Below are 19,530 nucleotides of genomic sequence, written 5' to 3'. Positions count from 1 at the left end.
CAGCGTCCCCGAGGCGGCCGCCACTGCGCATGCGCGCCGCGCTCCGTGTACCTGGTGCGCTGGAATAAAGAGCAGCGACGGCGGAGGCGTGAAGGAAGTAAACATTTTTCCCCCCTCTTCATTATTTGGCCTCATTTTCTCCCGCTTCTGCCGACCGAGCGGGCCGCGGCGTCTTGTTCGGTGACGTGCCGACGCAGTAGGATTTACGGCTGCGGTGCGATCGAGTGGCGAGGCGGCGATGTTTTGGACAAAGATTGGAGTCTGTGTTGTAGCCGCACAACAATAGGCTGCCCGGGGCTGAGAGGGGACCGCCACCGCCGCCCGTCGGGAGATCCGGACCCTGGTCGGCGTGTAGCAGTGTAATTCTCCTCCTCGTGTAATTTGTCGTTTACATTTGTTTTTTGTTTTTAAAGTTAGATCTCTTCAGCGGCTCTCGCCGTTCGCGCCGTGCAGACGGGTGTGAGCGGGCTCCCCCGGCCGAGCTAACGCTCACTTCTCCCGCAGCTGCCCGCCATCTTCCCGCCGGAGGCCCGGCGGCGACGCGACGCGACGCGGGGGCGGACGAGAGGCCGCGGTCCGAGGCGGGCGCCGTTTTCACGCGGCTCGGGGGGCCATTTTCACGGGGAAGCCGCTGGCAGCGAGCGGGCCGAAGCTATGGCCGACATGCTGCCGTAAAGCAGCCCGTCCGCGCCGCCGACTCCCCCTCCCCCGCGTGTTCGCGCCTGTTAGCCTGTTAGCTCGGCGGCGTGCTTTTCTGGTGCTGCTTGTTTAAAAGCGACCGCGGGACGTCCCTGGCGGCGCCCGTGTGAGTTGTGGAGTCGCCCGTGTTCTCGTTCGACGTTCGCGCTCTTGTTTTAGCGCGCCGTGAGCGGGTGATGGATGGCGGCGAGCGGGCTGCCTGTTTACGCGGGAGTTCGCCGTGTGGGAAACGTGTTTTACCGGATTGGCGCGGGGTTCGTGGCAGAACGCGCACATTCCGAGACACTTTGGATTCATTTTTTTGGTCTGTATTACATTTCTGATTTTGTAGTTTTGAGGTTTGTTGGCCATTGTAGTCCCAGCGAATAGTAAACAAACTTGCCCGGAATGCACATGCGCACAAGCGGGGTGTGTGATGCATATAATGTACAGGAGACCACGGTGTCGTTTAAATAGTTTCCAGACAGGCGTCTTTATTTTGCCCTTGTTTTAATGACAGGAACGTGCAAGCAAGTCCCCTCCCCACCCTTTTGGCCATATGGACAAAATGTGTGCCACCTGGCCTTTTGAGTTCCAGGTTCCAGGCGGTCACAGGGACTGACACGCTGTGTAACCTTGGAGAAAAAAAGCCATGTTGCGGAGAGGTGATTGGTGGGACATTTCCATAAGCCTTGACTGTTATTATGTCCTGAGAGTTTTGAATTGGTCTACGCCTGTGCTGTGGCCTTACACGTGACCCATGGCGGTTGTTGTGAATAAAAGGGCGGGATGGCGGCGGCAGACATGGCCTTCCCAAGAGACCCATTAGACAGCTGTTCTTCTATAGACTGGTTTTATTCTTTTTTTATTTTATTTTAATATCACAAAACACAACACACAGGTCCGTTGCCTTTAAATCTGATTGTTGTGAACACATGGTGCTTTAGTCAGTTAGGCTGAACTGCATTATTCCCATGAGGCTTTTCATATTATATTATATAATATTTCATTCATATTTATTTGAGTGTTTTTTTTTTTTGTTTGTTTGTTTTTTATTAACTCCTTTTAGCAGAGGAGTTAGTTGAGGATGGATAATGTGTAGCTGTGTAACCTTTTATGTTTTTTTTTTGTTTTTTTTTTTTTTTTCTCTCTCCAGGTGTCCCAACGAGGCAATGTAGTCCATGACGGATAGAACGACTCACCTAGAGAGAAAGCGTGCATTGACCACACCCACCCCCCAGGTCTGCCTTGTGCAGAAGAAGCTGTCCCCCTCCCCACACCCCTTTCCTGTTCGCCAGCATGTCCACTGTAACCTCAGCAGCCCCAGCTGCACCTGTGTGCAACCCCCCGCCCCCTGAGGTGACCAATCCTAACAAGCCTGGCAGGAAGACCAATCAGCTACAGTATATGCAGAATGTTGTGGTGAAGACCCTGTGGAAGCACCAGTTTGCCTGGCCGTTCTACCAGCCTGTGGATGCAGTCAAACTGTGTCTTCCGGTGAGAGAACTTTATCATGCTGATCTCAACAAACCACGTCTGTGAGGTTATAGTAGCCATAGGGCAGGGGTGTCAAACTATATACATCTATTATTATGGCCCTGGCAATATGAAGCGTTGATAACACACAAACTACAGATCCTATAATGCAGTGCTTCAGTTGCGTTACCGAACTCTATCTTTAAACTGCAGCTTAATCTGTACAGGAGCAGTTTCCACATCAACGTCTAATGGGGTGTGAAACGGCTCGAAATTCTTTTTTTGTTCTTCAAAGTTACTGCTGTGCAAGCTACAGAGCTCAGTTTTTCAGCAGAGTGTGCACTGCATTATGGGATCTGTAGTTTGTGTTTTCAGCCTTTCATATCGCCGGGCCATAATACACCTATTTAAAGTGTTCTTGTTGGATGGGGCAGAGTTTGACATGTGCCATAGGGTGAGGAGGGTGAGCTGGAAACCAGCTTTTTCATTTTGCTCATCAAATCATTCGTTTGTTCTTCCTGGACTGCAAGACATGATTGAACGGATGTAATATTCCAACACTTTTAATTATCTACTCTGTGGACTGTGATTACTAATATTTAATGAAATATTCCATTCTTTACAATGATAATGCATCCAATAATTACAATTTGACATGGGAGACATGCAATTCAATGAAATATAATTTACATAATGTATTTGATAAGGTATTCCACATCATGCAGAGTTGACCATAAGTAGATTTCACAATATTCCCTTCCCTCTTTCCAGTGGATGTCAGGATTCTGAACTCACTAATGGATTCTGCTCACTAAATGGAGAGGACAAGTTTCGTTGTCACAGAGTGCTTGCTGTGCTTCACAATGACCATTACTTCCCTTTCAGTTCAGTTGATGGACTGCAGCTACAACTGTATAACCGATTAATTACTGTTTGTAGGATTATCACAAGATCATTAAGAACCCCATGGACATGGGTACAATCAAGAAGAGACTAGAGAACGCCTACTACTGGAGTGCCAGTGAATGTATGCAGGACTTTAACACCATGTTTACCAACTGCTACATCTACAACAAGGTAAGAGCGAGGGATCAGTCCGATCACAATTCCACCATGGGCTCTTCATTTTCAGGAATCCTGATTTTAAATGCTCTTATACTAATCCGGATCCCCTAACAGCTTTCTGAAAATGCTTGAATTTATGCTTTGTGAATTGCACAATTTGTGAAACAATATTAACAATTTCCTCCGTGATTTAGTTTTCTGATAACACCATGAGAACTGTCCTGATGGTCATAATTAACCCATGGTTGTAATAAAAATGCAGGTTTTCCACCAGGAACAGGAAACACTCTGATTGGTAACCAAGAGGCCTGTGAAGTTGTTGCCAGTTTAGCTGAGTGTTCTTTATTTTTTCCCTTCAGCCCACAGATGATATTGTCCTAATGGCCCAGGCCCTAGAGAAGATCTTTCTTCAGAAGGTGGCTCAAATGCCACAGGAGGAAGTGGAGCTTCTCCCTCCAGCAACAAAGGCCAAAGGTCGCAAGAATACTGCACCACCTGGCATTGGTATGGAATATAAGTTGATTGTGTAGCTGTTTCACTGTAGTTGTTGTTGGGATGGTCTTCACGTTTTAAGGGCCTTATTTGTATTATTCCCATATGTTTTTTTTTTTTTTTTTATACTGGGTCTATTACATTTGCATTTACAGCATTTAACTTAGGGTTAAGTGGCTTGCTCAGGGACATAATGGTAGTAAGTGGGATTTGAACCTGGGTCTCCTGGTTCATAGGCGAGTGGGTCACCTATCCTTATTTTCCTGTCCATCCTCCAGGTGGCCAGCAGGATGTGTCTGTGTCGTCTGGATCTCCTCAGTCGTCGTTTCCTGGGTCTGTGTCTCCAAGCTCCCAGACACCAGTTGTCTCACCCAGCCCAATCAGCTCAATCCCATCCAACCTGCCCACCATACAGAACACACAGACCCTTCCCATGATGCCCGTGGCCCCACCTGCTCAGCCTGTTGTTAAAGTAAGATATCCTGTGCTTATGGTCTATTTAGCTCAGAATAAAGTTACGTGCTTGCCGCCAATCCCAAAAATCTCTCTAACGATGCCATCTATATTTGTGTGTTGTCCCATTTTCTCAGAAGAAAGGGATAAAGAGGAAAGCAGACACCACGACACCAACCCCCACGGCTGGACGCAGCCAATCGCCCACACCACTCTCTGATTCCAAGCTGGGCAACGTGGGCTCCAGGCGCGAGAGCACTGGACGCCCCATCAAGGCCCCCAAAAAGGACTTTGAGGATGGCGAGGGGGGCCTGCTTGGGCCCAAGCGCTGCAAGCTGACAGAGCACCTCAAACACTGCGACACCATCTTGAAAGAGCTGCTGTCCAAAAAGCATGCAGCCTACGCGTGGCCCTTCTATAAACCGGTGGACGCCGAAGCGCTGGAGCTGCACGACTACCACGAAATCATCAAACACCCCATGGACCTCAGCACTGTCAAAGTACGCTGGCAGTTTTTACCTGTTTCACCACAAGGATTTATCACTCTTCATAGTCTTAGAATGGGCTGAGGATGTTGTCGGTGCATGATTCATTCTGCCTTAATTTGGTATCCACAATCCCAATGAGCGTTTCAGGGTACAAGGAAAATTCAGTACTAATGTCCAGTGTTAGTCTGTTACTGGAAGTTGTAGAACATTTTTGTGTTCTGTTTTAGAAAAAGATGGATGGCCGGGAGTACATGGACGCACAGAGCTTCGCTGCTGATGTTCGATTAATGTTCTCAAATTGCTACAAGTACAACCCTCCAGATCATGAGGTGGTTGCCATGGCCAGAAAACTTCAGGTTGGTCCTTTTTTTAAAAATGTTTCTAGAAGTTCCCCTTCAAGTTCTAACTTTTTGTATTTATGAATGTAGGATGTGTTTGAGATGCGCTTCGCTAAGATGCCGGATGAGCCTGCCGAGCAAAGTCCGGTGGGCGGAGTCGTGAGTGGCGCTGTGGTCAGTAAGAGCACAGGCAGCAGTGGCAGCAGCGGGGACTCCTCCTCCGATGATGACGACGACGACGACAGCTCAGACTCCGAGGAAGAGCGCGCCACGCGCCTCGCTGAGCTCCAGGAACAGGTGGGTGCGGAACAGGTGGGTTTCACGCAAAACGAGCAGTACCGCCTCCCGGCCTGTAGGGGGCCTGGCGAGCGTACTCTCCACACCACACCCTCCTTCTGTCCAGCCAATCCTGCGCTTGCGCTGTTAGGATAGATACGGAGGGACGTTCCTTTAGTGCCTCGCTCTCTACATTCCTTCCTGTCGGCCCCTTGCTTCCCCACTTTCTCTTCAGCTTTCAGCTTAAATTGGCATCTTGCCCCCCCCCCCACGCATTTTGTTCTAGCAAATGTTTAGCCCTCTACTGCATTTAAAAACAGTAAATTGTCTTGCATGCTACCTTCCCCTGCCCAGAACGAAGAGCCTGCTGGTGTCAGTGTAGAAGATGGTGACACACTGACCCCGTTATTTTGTGCATTAATGCTCTTTTTTTTCGTCCCTTGGCCCATCTCCAGTGTGTGTATGCGGGGAGCAAAAACGGCTGCACCAAACTCTTACCTCAGGTGAACTGCCTCTCTTTGCCCCTTCTGTTCCCCCTCACACATATGGACACACACACACACAACACACCGTTCCGGTCTAATGCCCTGTGAAGGGATCGTCTTTGTGACTTGTTCAGTCTGCACGGCTTCACAGAAATATTATGATTATTAATATGGCAGGTGCTTGCTAGAATAGCTGTTTTTATGCAGTAGAGGGCTTAAAATGAGACTTATGTATTTCTTGAGGGCAGCGTTAGTGGGGTGTGTATGCCCCAATCCGGTCCTTCCTGTCATGTTCCTAACATCTGATGGTTACTAAAATGAAACTCGTTTCCATTATGGTTTTATTATGATATTTAAACTGATGAACAATATACTAGTTGTCAGGTGATGTTTATTTGAATAAATTTATTTATTTATTTTTTCTGTACGTGTATTAGTGCCTTTTTGATCTTATTATTTTTGGTCTCACAAGTAATTCCTCAGTCTTATTATAAAGTCATTTTGAGGGTTTATCTAATTTGTTTCTTCTACAAAAACACTTGAATAGCATCTGTCCATCTATCCATCTGCTGCCGAGTTACTAGGAGTTAATTCATAGTGGCTCCTAGGGAAGCGGTTGCTTAGCAACGGCAGAATATGAAAGCGCTGCAGGGGCCTGGATTCTTCACTTCATATGTTTGCCTCTTTGTCCAGGACCAGTGGACATGCAGGCTAAATTTTTCTGCTCCATTTGGATGGGTAACATTATGGCATTTGAATTTTTTAGCCAGTCACTCTGCGCTTTAAAACACACTGACCACTCCTATGCAGGGAATACGGCAGCCAGATAATTTTGTGCTCAGCTTGATCGTATTACCAGAGTGAAATGTAGATGACACATGGAATTGATTTATTATTATAGCCGTTCGTTATATGCCCATGCATTTGAAATGGTGTATTTTTGGCTTATTTGAAAAAAAATGCCTGTAAATATCAATCACCTTGTTTTGCCATTTATTAACGTCAGTGGATTTTTGGATGACCCTTCATTTTTACTTTTCATGAATATATTGTTTAATAGGATTTGATTGAGATTTGTGGCTCGGGATGTAGGCGGGGCAGATCACTAAACCCCTCCCCTTCTTTCCCCAGCTGAAGGCTGTACACGAGCAGCTAGCTGCACTGTCCCAGGCTCCTGTCAGCAAGCCAAAGAAAAAGAAGGAGAAGAAAGAGAAGAACAAGAAAAAAGAGAACAAGCTTGGAAAAGGCAAAACGGAAGAGGACAAGAAGGCCAAGCCGGGCCAGCCGGCTAAAACGGCTCAGCCGAAAAAGACCCCTTCCAGGAAGGCCAACAGTACAGTCCCTGTCTCCAGGTGTGTGCACTAGCGTTTCCCCAAACCTATTCATTTTTACTGACTAGATAATCTTACTGTCCACACTACACTTCCCTGTTTAAAGGAAACGAGCATTCTAATGAACTTGTTAGGCTTAACGTTGTGAGCCTAATTTAATTAAAACCGATGTGCGTTTACAAGGAACCAAGCCGATTAAAAAGGTTCTGCTGCCTCGGGGGAACAAATGAGTGTACTAAATCTAATTAGTACACCTCGGTATATTGGTTTTTTTTATTTTTTATTTTTTTCCTCCCCCCCTCTCTCCTCAAATGTTTGGCCTGCAGGGTTATGGTTATTGGTTTCCGGTTATTGATTGAAGGTAGATAAATCGCTGTCACTGTCTTCTTTTGTCCAGACAACCAAAGAAGGGCAGCCGTGGCGGCGAGTCTGACGACGAGGAGGAGTGTTTGCCGATGACGTACGATGAGAAACGCCAACTCAGCCTGGACATCAACCGGCTGCCGGGGGAGAAACTGGGACGTGTCGTGCACATCATCCAATCACGAGAGCCCTCGTTACGAGACTCAAACCCCGACGAAATTGAAATTGACTTTGAAACATTGAAGCCCTCCACCCTGCGAGAGCTGGAGAAATATGTCAAGTCCTGTCTGCAGAAGAAACAAAAGAAACCTCTACGTATGTACCATCACTCCATCATGCTGTTCATTAAAATTCACATCATTTTTTATTTCTGGATGAAAACATCTTAATGCTTTATGACAAACTGAAAAATGATTGTTCTTGTAAACAGTCACTGTTTTATACACCCTTTTTAGTAATAAGTTCTGCAAAAAAAATCTTTATACTAAGCTTTTTATTTATTTGATTTGTTTGTTTATTAAAGCTAAGCACATACCGGTCATGAACTCAGAATCTGAACTCCGTTTCTCTACCCGTTTCTGTTTGTAGAGAAGTCCGGTTCTGGCCCGTCCCGTTTGAGTGGGAGCAGCAGCTCTTCAGATTCTGGCAGTTCCAGCACCAGCGGATCCAGCTCTGACACCAGCGATTCAGACTGATTTCCATCCCCCCTGCCCTGTACCTTTCCATGGGAACTGCTTGTTTTAATTTGCCTTTTTTTTTTTATATATATATATATATATTGTATGCAGTCATGGTTGTTTTCTCTTCCTCAGTGACTTTTTATATAAGAGAAAATCTAAAATAAAAATACCATGTTGAAAATTCTTTTTATAAAATACTTTAATGGAAAGAAATTGGGGGGAATCTGGACTTTCTTTCAAATGGATATCCAAATCAACCAAATTCCTTGGCTTATTTTTTTTTTTTTGTGTGTGAATTTTTTTTTTTTTTTTGGCAAAAATCAGTCCCCTCTCTATGGAACATGGGCTGGTGAAGATTCTTCAGATCAGACTTTGCAGTTACTCTACATGGCTCTTGTTTTCTGATGCTTCAGGATAAGCAGTCAAGGACCTCCTCTTCATTAACCGAATGGCCTGAATCTAGCTGCGTGGATGTGGACTGATGTTTGTGACTGTAAAGTCTTTTGCTGGAGAAGTTTGGCATAGCAGATGTGAGCGCTAGTTTCTGTAAGATTGCTTTTTAATTTGGATCATTTTTTATTTTTTTTCCTTCTTTTGTGGTTGTTAGAGAGCGAACATGAGGAGCTAGTTCGATTACGACTGTATCGTGAGTTTACAGGATGAAATGTATATGAAAGTGATAGAGCAGTCAGTCTAGATTTTTAAGCCCTTCAAATATTTCTCCTCAAACTTCAAGTTTGACAGTTGAAAGTTCCTCCTTCCTGTTCTAATCATGAGTGTATTGACACAATTTTGCTTTTATTATTGGAAACCAGATTGAATACACCGTAAAATATAACATTTCTATTTATGGTGTATAACACAATTCTGTCTCTGGTTACATGCCTAACATACTGATGGTGTCTTATCTACCTGCACCTCTATACAAACACAAGTTTGGAGAAGAGTCCTATTTGGCATCTTAAGCCTCATTATTGAATAGGAAATAAAATTAATTTTAACACTTAGATAAGAAGCTTAAATGTTTCATAGTGAACATGAATAAATGTACCAAATTACATGTCCCAGTTTTTCAGCAAAGAGTAAATTTTTGAGGGGGGAAAAAATTCCATATCCACACAAAGCATTATAGGAAACAGTCAACAATTTATGGTTGTAATTTTGTTTGATTAAAAATACATTTGCTGTTTTGGTGAGGTATTTTTGGATTTGCTTTCCATAAAAAATTGTGGGGGTTTTTTCTGTTTTTTTTTTTTTTTTTCTATCCCCCCTCCTCTTTATTACAAACATTACCTAGACCCCGTCTAGGCCCTCTTGTCAAATATATCCAAGACGACTTTTTTTGGGCTCAAGAGGTCTTGGTTTATTTTTAATGCATTTTTTAATAAGTCAGTTATCACCATATATTCATTGTCATTGAGCTATGTAAGATATAATTTTATTATATAGCCTCTATATGATACAGACATTCTGTGGTCATGGATGTCTCTATTATCTGGTTGCACTTATCCCATGAAATTCCCAGAGGAAGTCCATACCAATGCTGTCCATTTCAGGCTCTTTCAGGTGGTTTTTAAAGAGGCTGCAGTCTAAATAATAGAAAATAAATAAATATATATATCATATTGTATAGAAATAAATCTATAACTTTTGTTAAAATTTAGGCCCTGGTTATTATAGCCCTTTTATATATATATATATATAAAAAAAGTTTAATTTTATCCTTGACATGCATGCCGATTCATTAGAAATTTCTTACACCTTTCTGAGCTGTTTGTATTTCCCCTAAAACTGTCAGTGATTATGGGCTCATTGTAATATAGAGGCGGGCGTGGCTCAGGAACTTGTCCATTGCGTAGAGGGCAGCATCATGTATGGGATCACAGGTAGAACGTGTGATGTAATTGCTGACCTGGGCTGTCCTGGGATCCAGGTTATTCATTTTTTGTTTTGTTTGTTTTTTGTTTTTCATAAAATAAATAGTAAAAATGTCAGGCTTGTCTGCGCTGCTGTTTCTATGCCGAATAAGGGCCTGGCTGGCCTTTACAAACCAAACACATCTCCTGACGTATAAAAATATACAATCATATTTCACCATGAGTACCACCTCCAAGTTAAACTACAATACAATTCATATGAGCTGTATTGTTATCACCCAGACTGTACACAACTGTACTCTACACACCCAATTGTCAGCAGAGGCAGAAAGCAGTGACCACAGCGAACAGATTTCCACGTTTGATGATTATTTCGTCATTATAAACACATCCATTTATTAAACTACCTCTGGGAGGCACCTTCAGATGCCTAGTTCAGTCTGTGGGAGGGGGTGAAGTGGTAATAATTCCTAGCCGGTCAGTGAGATGTAATAGGCTGTCGAAACGTTGGCCTGGAGTCGGGGTCAACAAGAGGTCAGCAAGAATATCCCCACAAATGTCACGTTCGTTGAAGAGTCCAGCTTGCCTAAAGATTGATTTACGAATTAATGGCCGTTGTACCTGGGCGCGAACGTCAGATGGCAGCAGAATGTACAGCAGGGAAACGGGATTGTGACCTGGATAAAGTAAATAAAATAAATAAAGTGAAGTGATACACAGCACACGGTGTGATACACAGCAGCACAGCACACGGTGCACACAGTGAAATTTGTCCTCTGCACTTAACCCATCACCCTGAGTGAGCAGTGGGCAGCCATGACAGGCGCCCGGGGAGGATGGTTGTGGTCCTTCATCAGATGTGGTTGCTGACGGTTGTCCTCCACAGGATGTGATGATATGATGTCCCGATGGCGCAAGGTCAGACATGAGCAAGAACTTGCCAGGAATGTTCCGGTAACAACTGGACCATAACATCCCATAGGATCTTACAGGCAGATCTTTTTTGGTTAGCAACCAAATCGCTGTTGTCCTCCCCACCGTAACAAGCTATGCGGCATCATTGGATAATCGCATGGAGGATAAAATGCGCCACGTTCATGAGGTTTGTAGTGGACAAAGCCAGCAGTGTGTTGTGAAGACTGTGGTTTGGATGCCAAGCGTGAAATGAGGGGCAGCCTTAGTGATTTGGGGACCCAGGGCGAGAGACAACAAGGGACTAGAAGCTACGGGGAAAGAGCGCTGATTCTATCGGTTCGGTATTTTGAAGCTCACCACTCAGAAGCAGGGGCACCTCTTCATGATGGTGTGTTTGGTGGAGCAGCGGCCATTGGTGGAACACCACCAATATGTCCAGAATTGAAATATGTAAGCCTGTTTAACTAGTTAGCACATAAGGCAACACGTTTCCTTCATTGAGCATTATTAATATGATAATACTGCAGTCACACTGCAAGTGAGGAGATGGACAGTAGTAGCTACACCGCATTTACACACAGCACTACAAGGAGCTTGAGAGCCAAGCGTGTATCTTACATCTCATCACTACCGGGATTCTGACCCATACTTTGCTTGCAAGTAGAATTTAACACAGTCCTCAAAGTGTGGTGGTCACCAGACGCTTGATAACCCTTTAATGGCCCGTACATCTCGCTGTGTACGTCGTTGCCCGAGTCGCCCCTAGATGGCGCCCACGTGCCGCAGCGACAAGCGACCCTCACGCGTCCGTGGCCGGAAACAAACTGACCTCTTGACACTGAACTTTGCAAGCCGGCCAGGGGGATTCTAGCGATGCACAAGTCTCACAATCAATCACAACCTTCGGTGAAGTCACCCTCATAAGGAGCCGGCCTCTTACACCGTAGTTACACCGGCCTTACTGCATCCTGCTCCACATTTACAGTAGCCTACCTCTCTTTGGTCTAACATTGTAGACTCTGTACACTCTGTGTGCGGTACAAACTGAACTTTTGGTATAGTATTTTATTCTATTTATTTTTTGCTTTTTGTTGCTTGTCCAATTTCTGCCATGACTATGCAACTTTCCCACTTGTGGGACCAATTAAGAATTATTTTCTTACATTATATAAACAATAAATCCAGACATGTCCTGCTTATAATCTGTGTATAGTCTGCAAATTAATGTAATGCAAATACTGTGAATTGATTTTTCCCCCCCTATTTTTTACTTACAGCAACGAAAGAAACCACACTAAGGCTGATGGGTTAAATGCAGAGGACACATTTCACTGTGTGCACCGTGTGCTGTGCTGCGCTGCTGTGTATCACAACGACACTCACTTCGCTTTACTTGGCTAATAAAGGTGATTCTGGTCCATTTTTGAAATATGTACGTACAACAGCCACGGGGTTTCTGCTCCTTAACCCTCTGGTGAGGTGGTCCTCGATGCCACTGGACAGCTACACTGCCTGATTTTACATTTACATTTACAATTACAGCATTTATCAGACGCCCTTATCCAGAGCGACTTACAATCAGTAGTTACAGGGACAGTCTCTCTGGAGCAGCTCAGGGTTAAGTGTCTTGCTCAAGGACACAATGGTAGTAAGTGGGATTTGAACCCGGGTCTTCTGGTTCACAGGCGCGTGTGTTACCCACTAGGCTACTACCACCCTATTTTATTGATTATGCAGAAATGACAGTAGCGATATTTGGTCCTGAGGGGTTAAACGGGTCCTCTGGTGCTTTTTGGTTTGATTAGGCACAAACGCGGCCAGTTTGCATATAGAAAAACCAGGTATCTAGGTTTAAATCTGTGTGTGTGTGTGTGTGTGTGTGTGTGTGTGTGTGTGTGTGTGTAGCCAGAGTAGACATCGCAGTGAGCAGATTGATTGTCTACCTCCCTAGTTTTTTTTTTTATGCATTATATTGGTATATAGGCTCGACTTATTAAACACACCTCTCTCCGGCTCAGGAGCGGCACCTGATTCCGCTGCGCGTGAAGCGCGCGCAACCCACCCAGCGGCGGCCGCGCGCCCCCGCGCGCCCCCGCGCGCTCCCCGCTGCTGCCGAGCTCTGCCTCCGGTGCGAGAGCGCGCGTTGCCCCGGCCGAAACAGCAGGAGGGACGGGAGGAGGAGGAGGAGAAGGAGGAGCTGCTCGGTGGAAAACTGTGCGGACGGCGTGGGGTTTCTCGGCGTGTCAGCGGTGGGCATTCCGACTCTTTTTTTTTTTTTTTTTTTTTTCTTCAGTGACTCGGTTCCCAGACTCGGATCTTTCGGATCCCGAACTGCACCTTTTTTAGGCTTGACCTGAATGAATGCGACTAAATGTTTCCTGCGACCAAGGGCGCAACTAACTAACTAAAAACTTTGTCTTGTTGGCTCCCCAGTGCTGTTTTGCCAGATAGCAAAAATACCACACGATGACATGGTTAAACTGCTTATCTGTTCTTAACACATACAATACAGGCCAAAAGTTTGGACACACCTTCTCATTCAACGTGTCTTTATTTTCATGACCATTTACATTGGTAGATTCTCACTGAAGGCATCAAAACTATGAATGAACACATGTGGAGTTATGTACTTAACAAAAAAAGGTGAAATAACTGAAAACATGTTTTACTCTGATTACTGCTTTGCACACTCTTGGCATTCTCTCGATGGGCTTCAAGACATCTTCACCTGAAATGCTTTTCCAACAGTCTTGAAGGAGTTCCCAGAGATGTTTAGCACTTGTTGGCCCCTTTGCCTTCACCCTGTGGTCCAGCTCAGGTCCGGTGACTGTGGAGGCCAGGTCTCCACTTTTTGTTAAGTACATAACTCCACATGAGTTCATTCATAGTTTAGATGCCTTCAGTGAGAATCTACCAACGTAAATGGTCATGAAAATAAAGAAAACCCACTGAATGAGAAGGTGTGTCCAAACTTTTGACCTGTACTGTAGATATACATAACATTCCTCTAGTCCATTAACCAAAGACCTTGTTTGCCCTGCCTGGGGCAGACTGGCGCACCAATACTTTGATAATTATTTATTATAAGCAACATTCGGTATTGGTAGACCGCAACTATAATCAATCCACACATAGATACAAATAATGACACAAAAGAAGGTTCCCTTCAGCATTGAGGCTCAGGTCCTTTGGAGTGCAGGCGCTGCTCCCGAGGACTTTTTATGACTTTGTGGTAGCATCGGCCATCTTTTACGGTGTGGTTCATCTCTGCTGCGGACATTTAAAGGTTGAACGGGACGATCCGGAGGGCCAGCTCTGTTATAGGAGGCCCTCTGGACCCAGTGGAGGCGGTGAGTGACAGGAGAACGATGGCCAAGCTGGAGAACATCTCCCACCCCATACAGGAGACCCTGGTAACACTAAGCAGCTCTTTCAGTGTCAGGCTTCTGCATCCACGATGTGGGAAGATGAGGTTCAGAAGGTCTTTCCTTCCAAACACTGTCACAACCACATACATAGACTAAGAAAACACGTGTCCAATACACCATGGTAGTTTCTTATGTGTAATATGTGTGTACATCCACTCTGTACATATACAAATATTCTATGTGTACATACATACAGATTTTGTTTTTAATCTTAGTTAACATAATCATACATATATGATTATTTTTTTCAATACACTTACACACACACACACACACACACACACATATATATATAATTTTCAGATCGTTTTTATATATTTTTTATTTAGTTTGAAACTGAACTTTTGATATAGTATTTTATTCTATTTATTTTTGCCTTTTGTAGCTTGTACATCTTTCTGCCATGCCTGTGCAAATTTCCCACTTGTGGGACCAATAAAGGATTATTATTTTACATGATATAAACAATAAATCCAGACACGCGAGGAATGTAGCACGTAGTTACACTATAGTTTAAATGAGCAAACGAACACGACTCGTTCACTGGACAGAATCGGCTCGGCTCGTTCACGAAACCGATCCGTTCGCCAAGAGCCGCCCCCCGGTGAACGGATCGCCGCTGGTTGGTGTTCGGAGTTGCTCCGCGCAGCGCTGAGAGCGGGGCGTTGAATCGGTGGCGCTACGCCGCTTCCTACCAACTCTCTCCCCGCCACAGAGAGCTGCGGCATCCCGCCCTTCTCCCCGGCGAACATGCGCCTAAACTGCTGAAGATCCGGCGGAGGAGGAGGAGGAGGAGGAAGAGGAGCACCATCGCTCACGTCTGGCAGGCGAATCGCGCGGACTTTTCCCAGCTCGCCGCTGAGATGGAGACGAGGAAGTCGCTCCGGTTTTCTGGACGCCGCTGAACGTTTCGCCTCGTAGAGGAGCCAGAAAGTCCTCTTTCACCTGAGAAAGTACTTCGGAGCCCAGCTCGCCCACGATCTCCCCCGATCCACGTCGCCCGCGGGACCGGCGCCGGCGCCATGGAGGAGTGGAGGCAGTGCGGCCGCTGGCTGATCGACTGCAAGGTCCTGCCCCCCAACCACCGGGTGGTGTGGCCCTCCGCGGTCGTCTTCGACCTGGCCCAGGCGCTGCGGGACGGGGTGCTGCTGTGCCAGATGTTGCACAACCTCTCCCCGGGCTCCGTGGACCTGAAGCAGATCAACTTCCGCCCGCAGATGTCGCAGGTAGGCGACCGTGTGTGTGTGTGTGTGTGTGTGTGTGTGTGTGTGTGTGTGTGTGTGCAGCTCAGAGCGCAACAGGGTGCGAGCAGCGGCTTATTCATCCAGGGGCGTGTGCGCGTCTTCCGGACCCTAAACCCGCTCTGCAAAGTTGAGGATGAGGAGACGCGGAGACGAGGAGACGAGGAGAGTCCCGCTGAAACACTCGTTTAACGCGAAAGTTCGCGGCGTCGGACAGCACCGCCCACACCGTTCCCAGAACGGTGATTAATGACCGCCGGCAGCGCCACCGCTCGTGGTCCGTTGAGTTATTAACCCGCAGGGGACAGGTCCAGGTTTCGGGCACACGCCTTGCGCCCTTTGACCCCGGCAGAGAGTGCGTGCAGAAAGGTAAAGGGGCCGAATGTTCGGGGAAGGTCGTTTCCGGGCTGGGTGACCGACCGGACCCCCGATGACCAGGCCCTGTGTCCGGATGAGAGAGAGAGAGAGAGAGAGAGAGAGAGAGAGAGCAGCCTGTGGAATGTGGGCTGATGCCAAACATCTCCTCTTAAGAATGGGAAAGGAAACGATATCTTCTGCTGGGTGTGCATGAGTGTGTGTGTGTGTGTGTGTTCCAGACTACAGTCTGTTCTAGGCGGGGAGGACACTTCCTGTTTTATGAAAAGGGGCCTTACGTAACGCCATTGTCTGGTGACAAGTGGGCTGCGAGATGCATCCCTGTACCAGGTTACCCCGGACGGGGTGTCCGGGGGGGTGTTGTGGGCACAAGTGGGCTAATGGCTGCGCGTCGACCTTGTTTGCTTTGGCACGGGCCGGGCCGCGGGCTGCTGACGGGGTTCGACACCCCCACGCTGGGCGAGACCCGCGCTGGGAGGGAGCTGTGGAGAGGCGGCTATCTTCTGCTGATATGGAATATGGAGGCAATTACGCCTCGGCAGGCCGCTGCGGGGCATGCGTGCGAGAGACAGAGAGAGAGAGAGCGCGCTCTGCGTGTGCGTTTTAATCTCGCCCAGGTTGGGATGAGTGGATTATGTCATGGATTAAGTAATCAGGCTGCAGAAGAACCGAGACGGGGTCAGGGGGTCAGGAGAGCGTGTAGCTCTTTAGCCCGGCGGGTTCCACATTACTTTAAAGGGAAAAAAAAAACTAGAGATTTAATAATTTAGGACCAAATCGTATTATTTATGTTTGCTTTGTTTTCCTGGGCTATAATCGTAAAGAAAAGAAGCCTCCTGTATTAGAGGTGACTGAATATTTCCACTCCAAATTTACAGTCAGGGCAGAACGTGGACAAGATAAGAGCAGCAAAAAAAACAATAGCAAATCAATATAGAAATAAGCAAATAAATATTCCTAGAAAATAAAAAACAGTGGTTGGGATTGTAAAAAAAATGTTTGTGACACACCTTCTCATTTATTGTGTTTTCTTTATTTTCATGACCATTTACATTGGTAGATTCTCACTGAAGGCATCAAAACTATGAATGAACACATGTGGAGTTATGTACTTAACAAAAAGTGGAGACCTGGCCTCCACAGTCACCGGACCTGAACCCAATTCAGATGGTTTGGGGTGAGCTGGACCGCAGAGTGAAGGCAAAGGGGCCAACAAGTGCTAAACACCTCTGGGAACTCCTTCAAGACTGTTGGAAAAGCATTTCAGGTGACGACCTCTTGAAGCTCATCGAGAGAATGCCAAGAGTGTACAAAGCAGCAATCAGAGCAAAGAAACTAGAATATAAAACATGTTTTCATTTATTTCACCTTTTTTTGTTAAGTACATAACTCCACATGTGTTCATTCATAGTTTTGATGCCTTCAGTGAGAATCTACCAACGTAAATGGTCATGAAAATAAAGAAAACACATTGAATGAGAAGGTGTGTCCAAACTTTTGGCCTGTACTGTATGTACAGAGTGGATATATATGCACAAATTGCACATTAGAAAACTGGAAGTTGGTGTACTGGATGTGTGTCTCAAACCTCACGCCACACATTTCAAACCACACTTTTCGGGAGACTGCTTGGTTTGCGTTTGCACACATTAGTTGTTAAATAAAGATATTCTTTTTGTGGGAGGCGGGGGTACGTCCCACAAATCTATTTTTGCAGTGTATTGTTCGCCTTAACGATACACTATTGAGGCTTGGTACAAATTTTGTTGCATTGGTAATGAAATGAGAGCAGGGCAGTGGATCACGACTTTGGGAAGCGTGACGTTTTCGATCATGATGTCATGATTCATGAACGATGACGTCTTGGTCCCATTCCATTGTGCGAATATGAAAACAACGGGGCCGTTCTGCATTAGTGTGTATTTCGCCACTAAATGGTTAGTTTTTTTTTTTTTTTTTTTTTTTACAATTGAGCTTTTGCGCCATTTAAATGTATGAGGAGGATCCGCTTTTAGCTCAGGAGATTAATGATTTCATTGCAAATGTTTACACACTGTATTTTATATTTCACACTAGATGAAAAAATGTCCAGAAACTCGACGAATCGGAGACTGCCGCATCCCTGCCACGTGAGAGACCCCGAGGCACCTGTGGTGTCCCTTCAGGCTGCTCCTCGGCTGCCACAGCGCCCATTTTGAGTGACAGGCTTTGATCCTTTTACCCGGTGGCCCCAGGCTCTGTGGTTTCGCAACGGGGTCCCGTGTGACAAATTGGTGTAAGGCAGAAAGTGGCAGAGGAATGGGCGGGTTGATGTTCGGGGGGCGACGAGGTCACGGTGCTCTTCTGGTGCGTGAGGTGTTCTAGTTTACTGGTCTGGGTTAGTTAAAGTGCGGGATGGAGAGATCAGACGCTGGGAAACAGAGTGAGACGGGAGTTAAAAAGCGGCGGCTCACCCCCCAGCCCTCCGATGGTCACCCTTTCATGCTTCAGCTTTCACCGAGATGCAACTTTCTGATGCATTGGGTTTGGTAAGGAAGGACTTAATGATTTCAACACTAAAAAAAGTCGAATTTAGCGTATTGAGTTCTTTTCGATTCCTTCCTCAGGGGACTCATTTAAACCCCTCCCCCCAATCTGGCAACGCTGAGGGGGCTGAGTTTGTGAATTTACCACGGTATGGAGGGCAGGTTGGTTGGGGGTGGCCTACTTTAAGTGCGTTTTTGTGTAAGAGCATTTGGACTAGTGTAGGTTTTTTCGTGTGTGTCACGTGTGGGTCATTTTGAACGTGCGGTGCACCCCGTTTTGTGCCGTGACCTCGCTTTGACAAGAGCGTGTGCTACAGGTGATACAGGTGAACACTTGGATTTGCTCCAGTTCCCCTTCATCCCCCCACACTACACATTCTCGATTTTTTTCCTTCTCTTTTCATTCACTCCGGCTAGAGTAGGCAGCTGTGAATACCTGTGGGATGACACAGGTGTGTGTGTGTGTGTGTGTGTGTGTGTGTGTGGTTTAGATGGTATTGCTGCTGGGAAATCCCTTGCGTTCTGCAATCTGTCTAAAAAAATTATGGAGGCTGGGTTGGACAGGGAGTCTTTGTGAAGACCCAGATTAATAACTCTGTATCGTATATTTTTAAAAATATGAAACATCCCTCGATTTATTAAGATCTGTAATAAATCTGTTGTGCCTGTAATTGTAATTTTTATTAAATCTGTATGATTTGTACTATGGGACCTGCAGTTGCAATGCGTTCCTTATATTGTATGGACATTTGGTCCCCTCAATACTAACCACTCACTCTCACACACAGACACACACACACACATACACACACACACTGTCTCTCATACTCCTATGAAACAGCTCTTTGTGTTGTGAATCCAGGAAGTCCAGTTGTAAGAATGTTTGCGTGGTTTGGGCCTTCCTCCCACACACACACACAGACACACATACGCACAAATACACAATCTCATAAGGAGCACTTTTGAGTGGAGATGAGTACAGTACTGCAGCTGGAGTAACTAGCATTGTGCCTGTCGGGAGTGTGTGTGAGTGTGTGTGAGCGA

The 19,530-nt window shown here is 46.0% G+C and overlaps 2 protein-coding genes across 17 annotated transcripts in view; both read left to right on the top strand.

Moving 5' to 3' along the window:
* brd3a (bromodomain containing 3a) lies at positions 1-10,119 on the top strand. Of its 9 annotated transcripts, none has more exons than XM_028973448.1 (12): positions 1-97; positions 1,835-2,175; positions 3,094-3,231; positions 3,579-3,723; positions 3,990-4,183; positions 4,302-4,664; positions 4,880-5,008; positions 5,081-5,302; positions 5,722-5,769; positions 6,883-7,103; positions 7,480-7,760; positions 8,034-10,119. In XM_028973448.1, exons 2-12 carry the CDS (start codon positions 1,978-1,980, stop codon positions 8,138-8,140), a joined length of 2,046 nt encoding a protein of 681 aa, XP_028829281.1. In that variant the 5' UTR covers positions 1-97; positions 1,835-1,977; the 3' UTR covers positions 8,141-10,119. The 9 variants fall into 9 exon arrangements, with proteins under 9 accessions (XP_028829281.1, XP_028829286.1, XP_028829287.1 ...); XM_028973453.1 differs by having other exon boundaries at positions 50-359; positions 4,305-4,664; XM_028973454.1 differs by having other exon boundaries at positions 50-359; positions 5,081-5,287.
* Positions 10,120-14,960: 4,841 nt separating this feature from the next.
* Positions 14,961-19,530, top strand: part of vav2 (vav 2 guanine nucleotide exchange factor) — a 152,189-nt gene continuing 147,619 nt past the window's right edge. For 4 of the 8 annotated variants that reach the window (XM_028972691.1, XM_028972690.1, XM_028972687.1 and 1 more), the window contains exon 1: positions 14,961-15,571. In XM_028972691.1, the coding sequence (XP_028828524.1) occupies positions 15,368-15,571 (204 nt within the window). In that variant the 5' untranslated portion in view covers positions 14,961-15,367. The remainder of the gene's footprint in view (positions 15,572-19,530) is intronic. The other 4 variants (XM_028972688.1, XM_028972686.1, XM_028972689.1 and 1 more) reach the window with 1 other exon arrangement.

This window comes from Denticeps clupeoides, chromosome 3, assembly GCF_900700375.1.
Source record: "Denticeps clupeoides chromosome 3, fDenClu1.1, whole genome shotgun sequence".
Taxonomy (NCBI): Eukaryota; Metazoa; Chordata; class Actinopteri; order Clupeiformes; family Denticipitidae; genus Denticeps; species Denticeps clupeoides.
The sequence above is the reverse complement of the archived record's forward strand: the minus strand, read 5'-3'. Positions and strand labels throughout refer to the sequence as shown.

Excerpts from the sequence above, each read along its gene's own strand:
- brd3a (XM_028973448.1), top strand. The coding sequence starts at position 1,978 with ATGTCCACTGTAACCTCAGCAGCCCCAGCTGCACCTGTGTGCAACCCC. Across the intron at positions 4,184-4,301 it reads CTGCTCAGCCTGTTGTTAAA|AAGAAAGGGATAAAGAGGAA; the intron begins GTAAGATATCCT and ends CCATTTTCTCAG. Across the intron at positions 5,303-5,721 it reads AACAGGTGGGTGCGGAACAG|TGTGTGTATGCGGGGAGCAA; the intron begins GTGGGTTTCACG and ends GCCCATCTCCAG.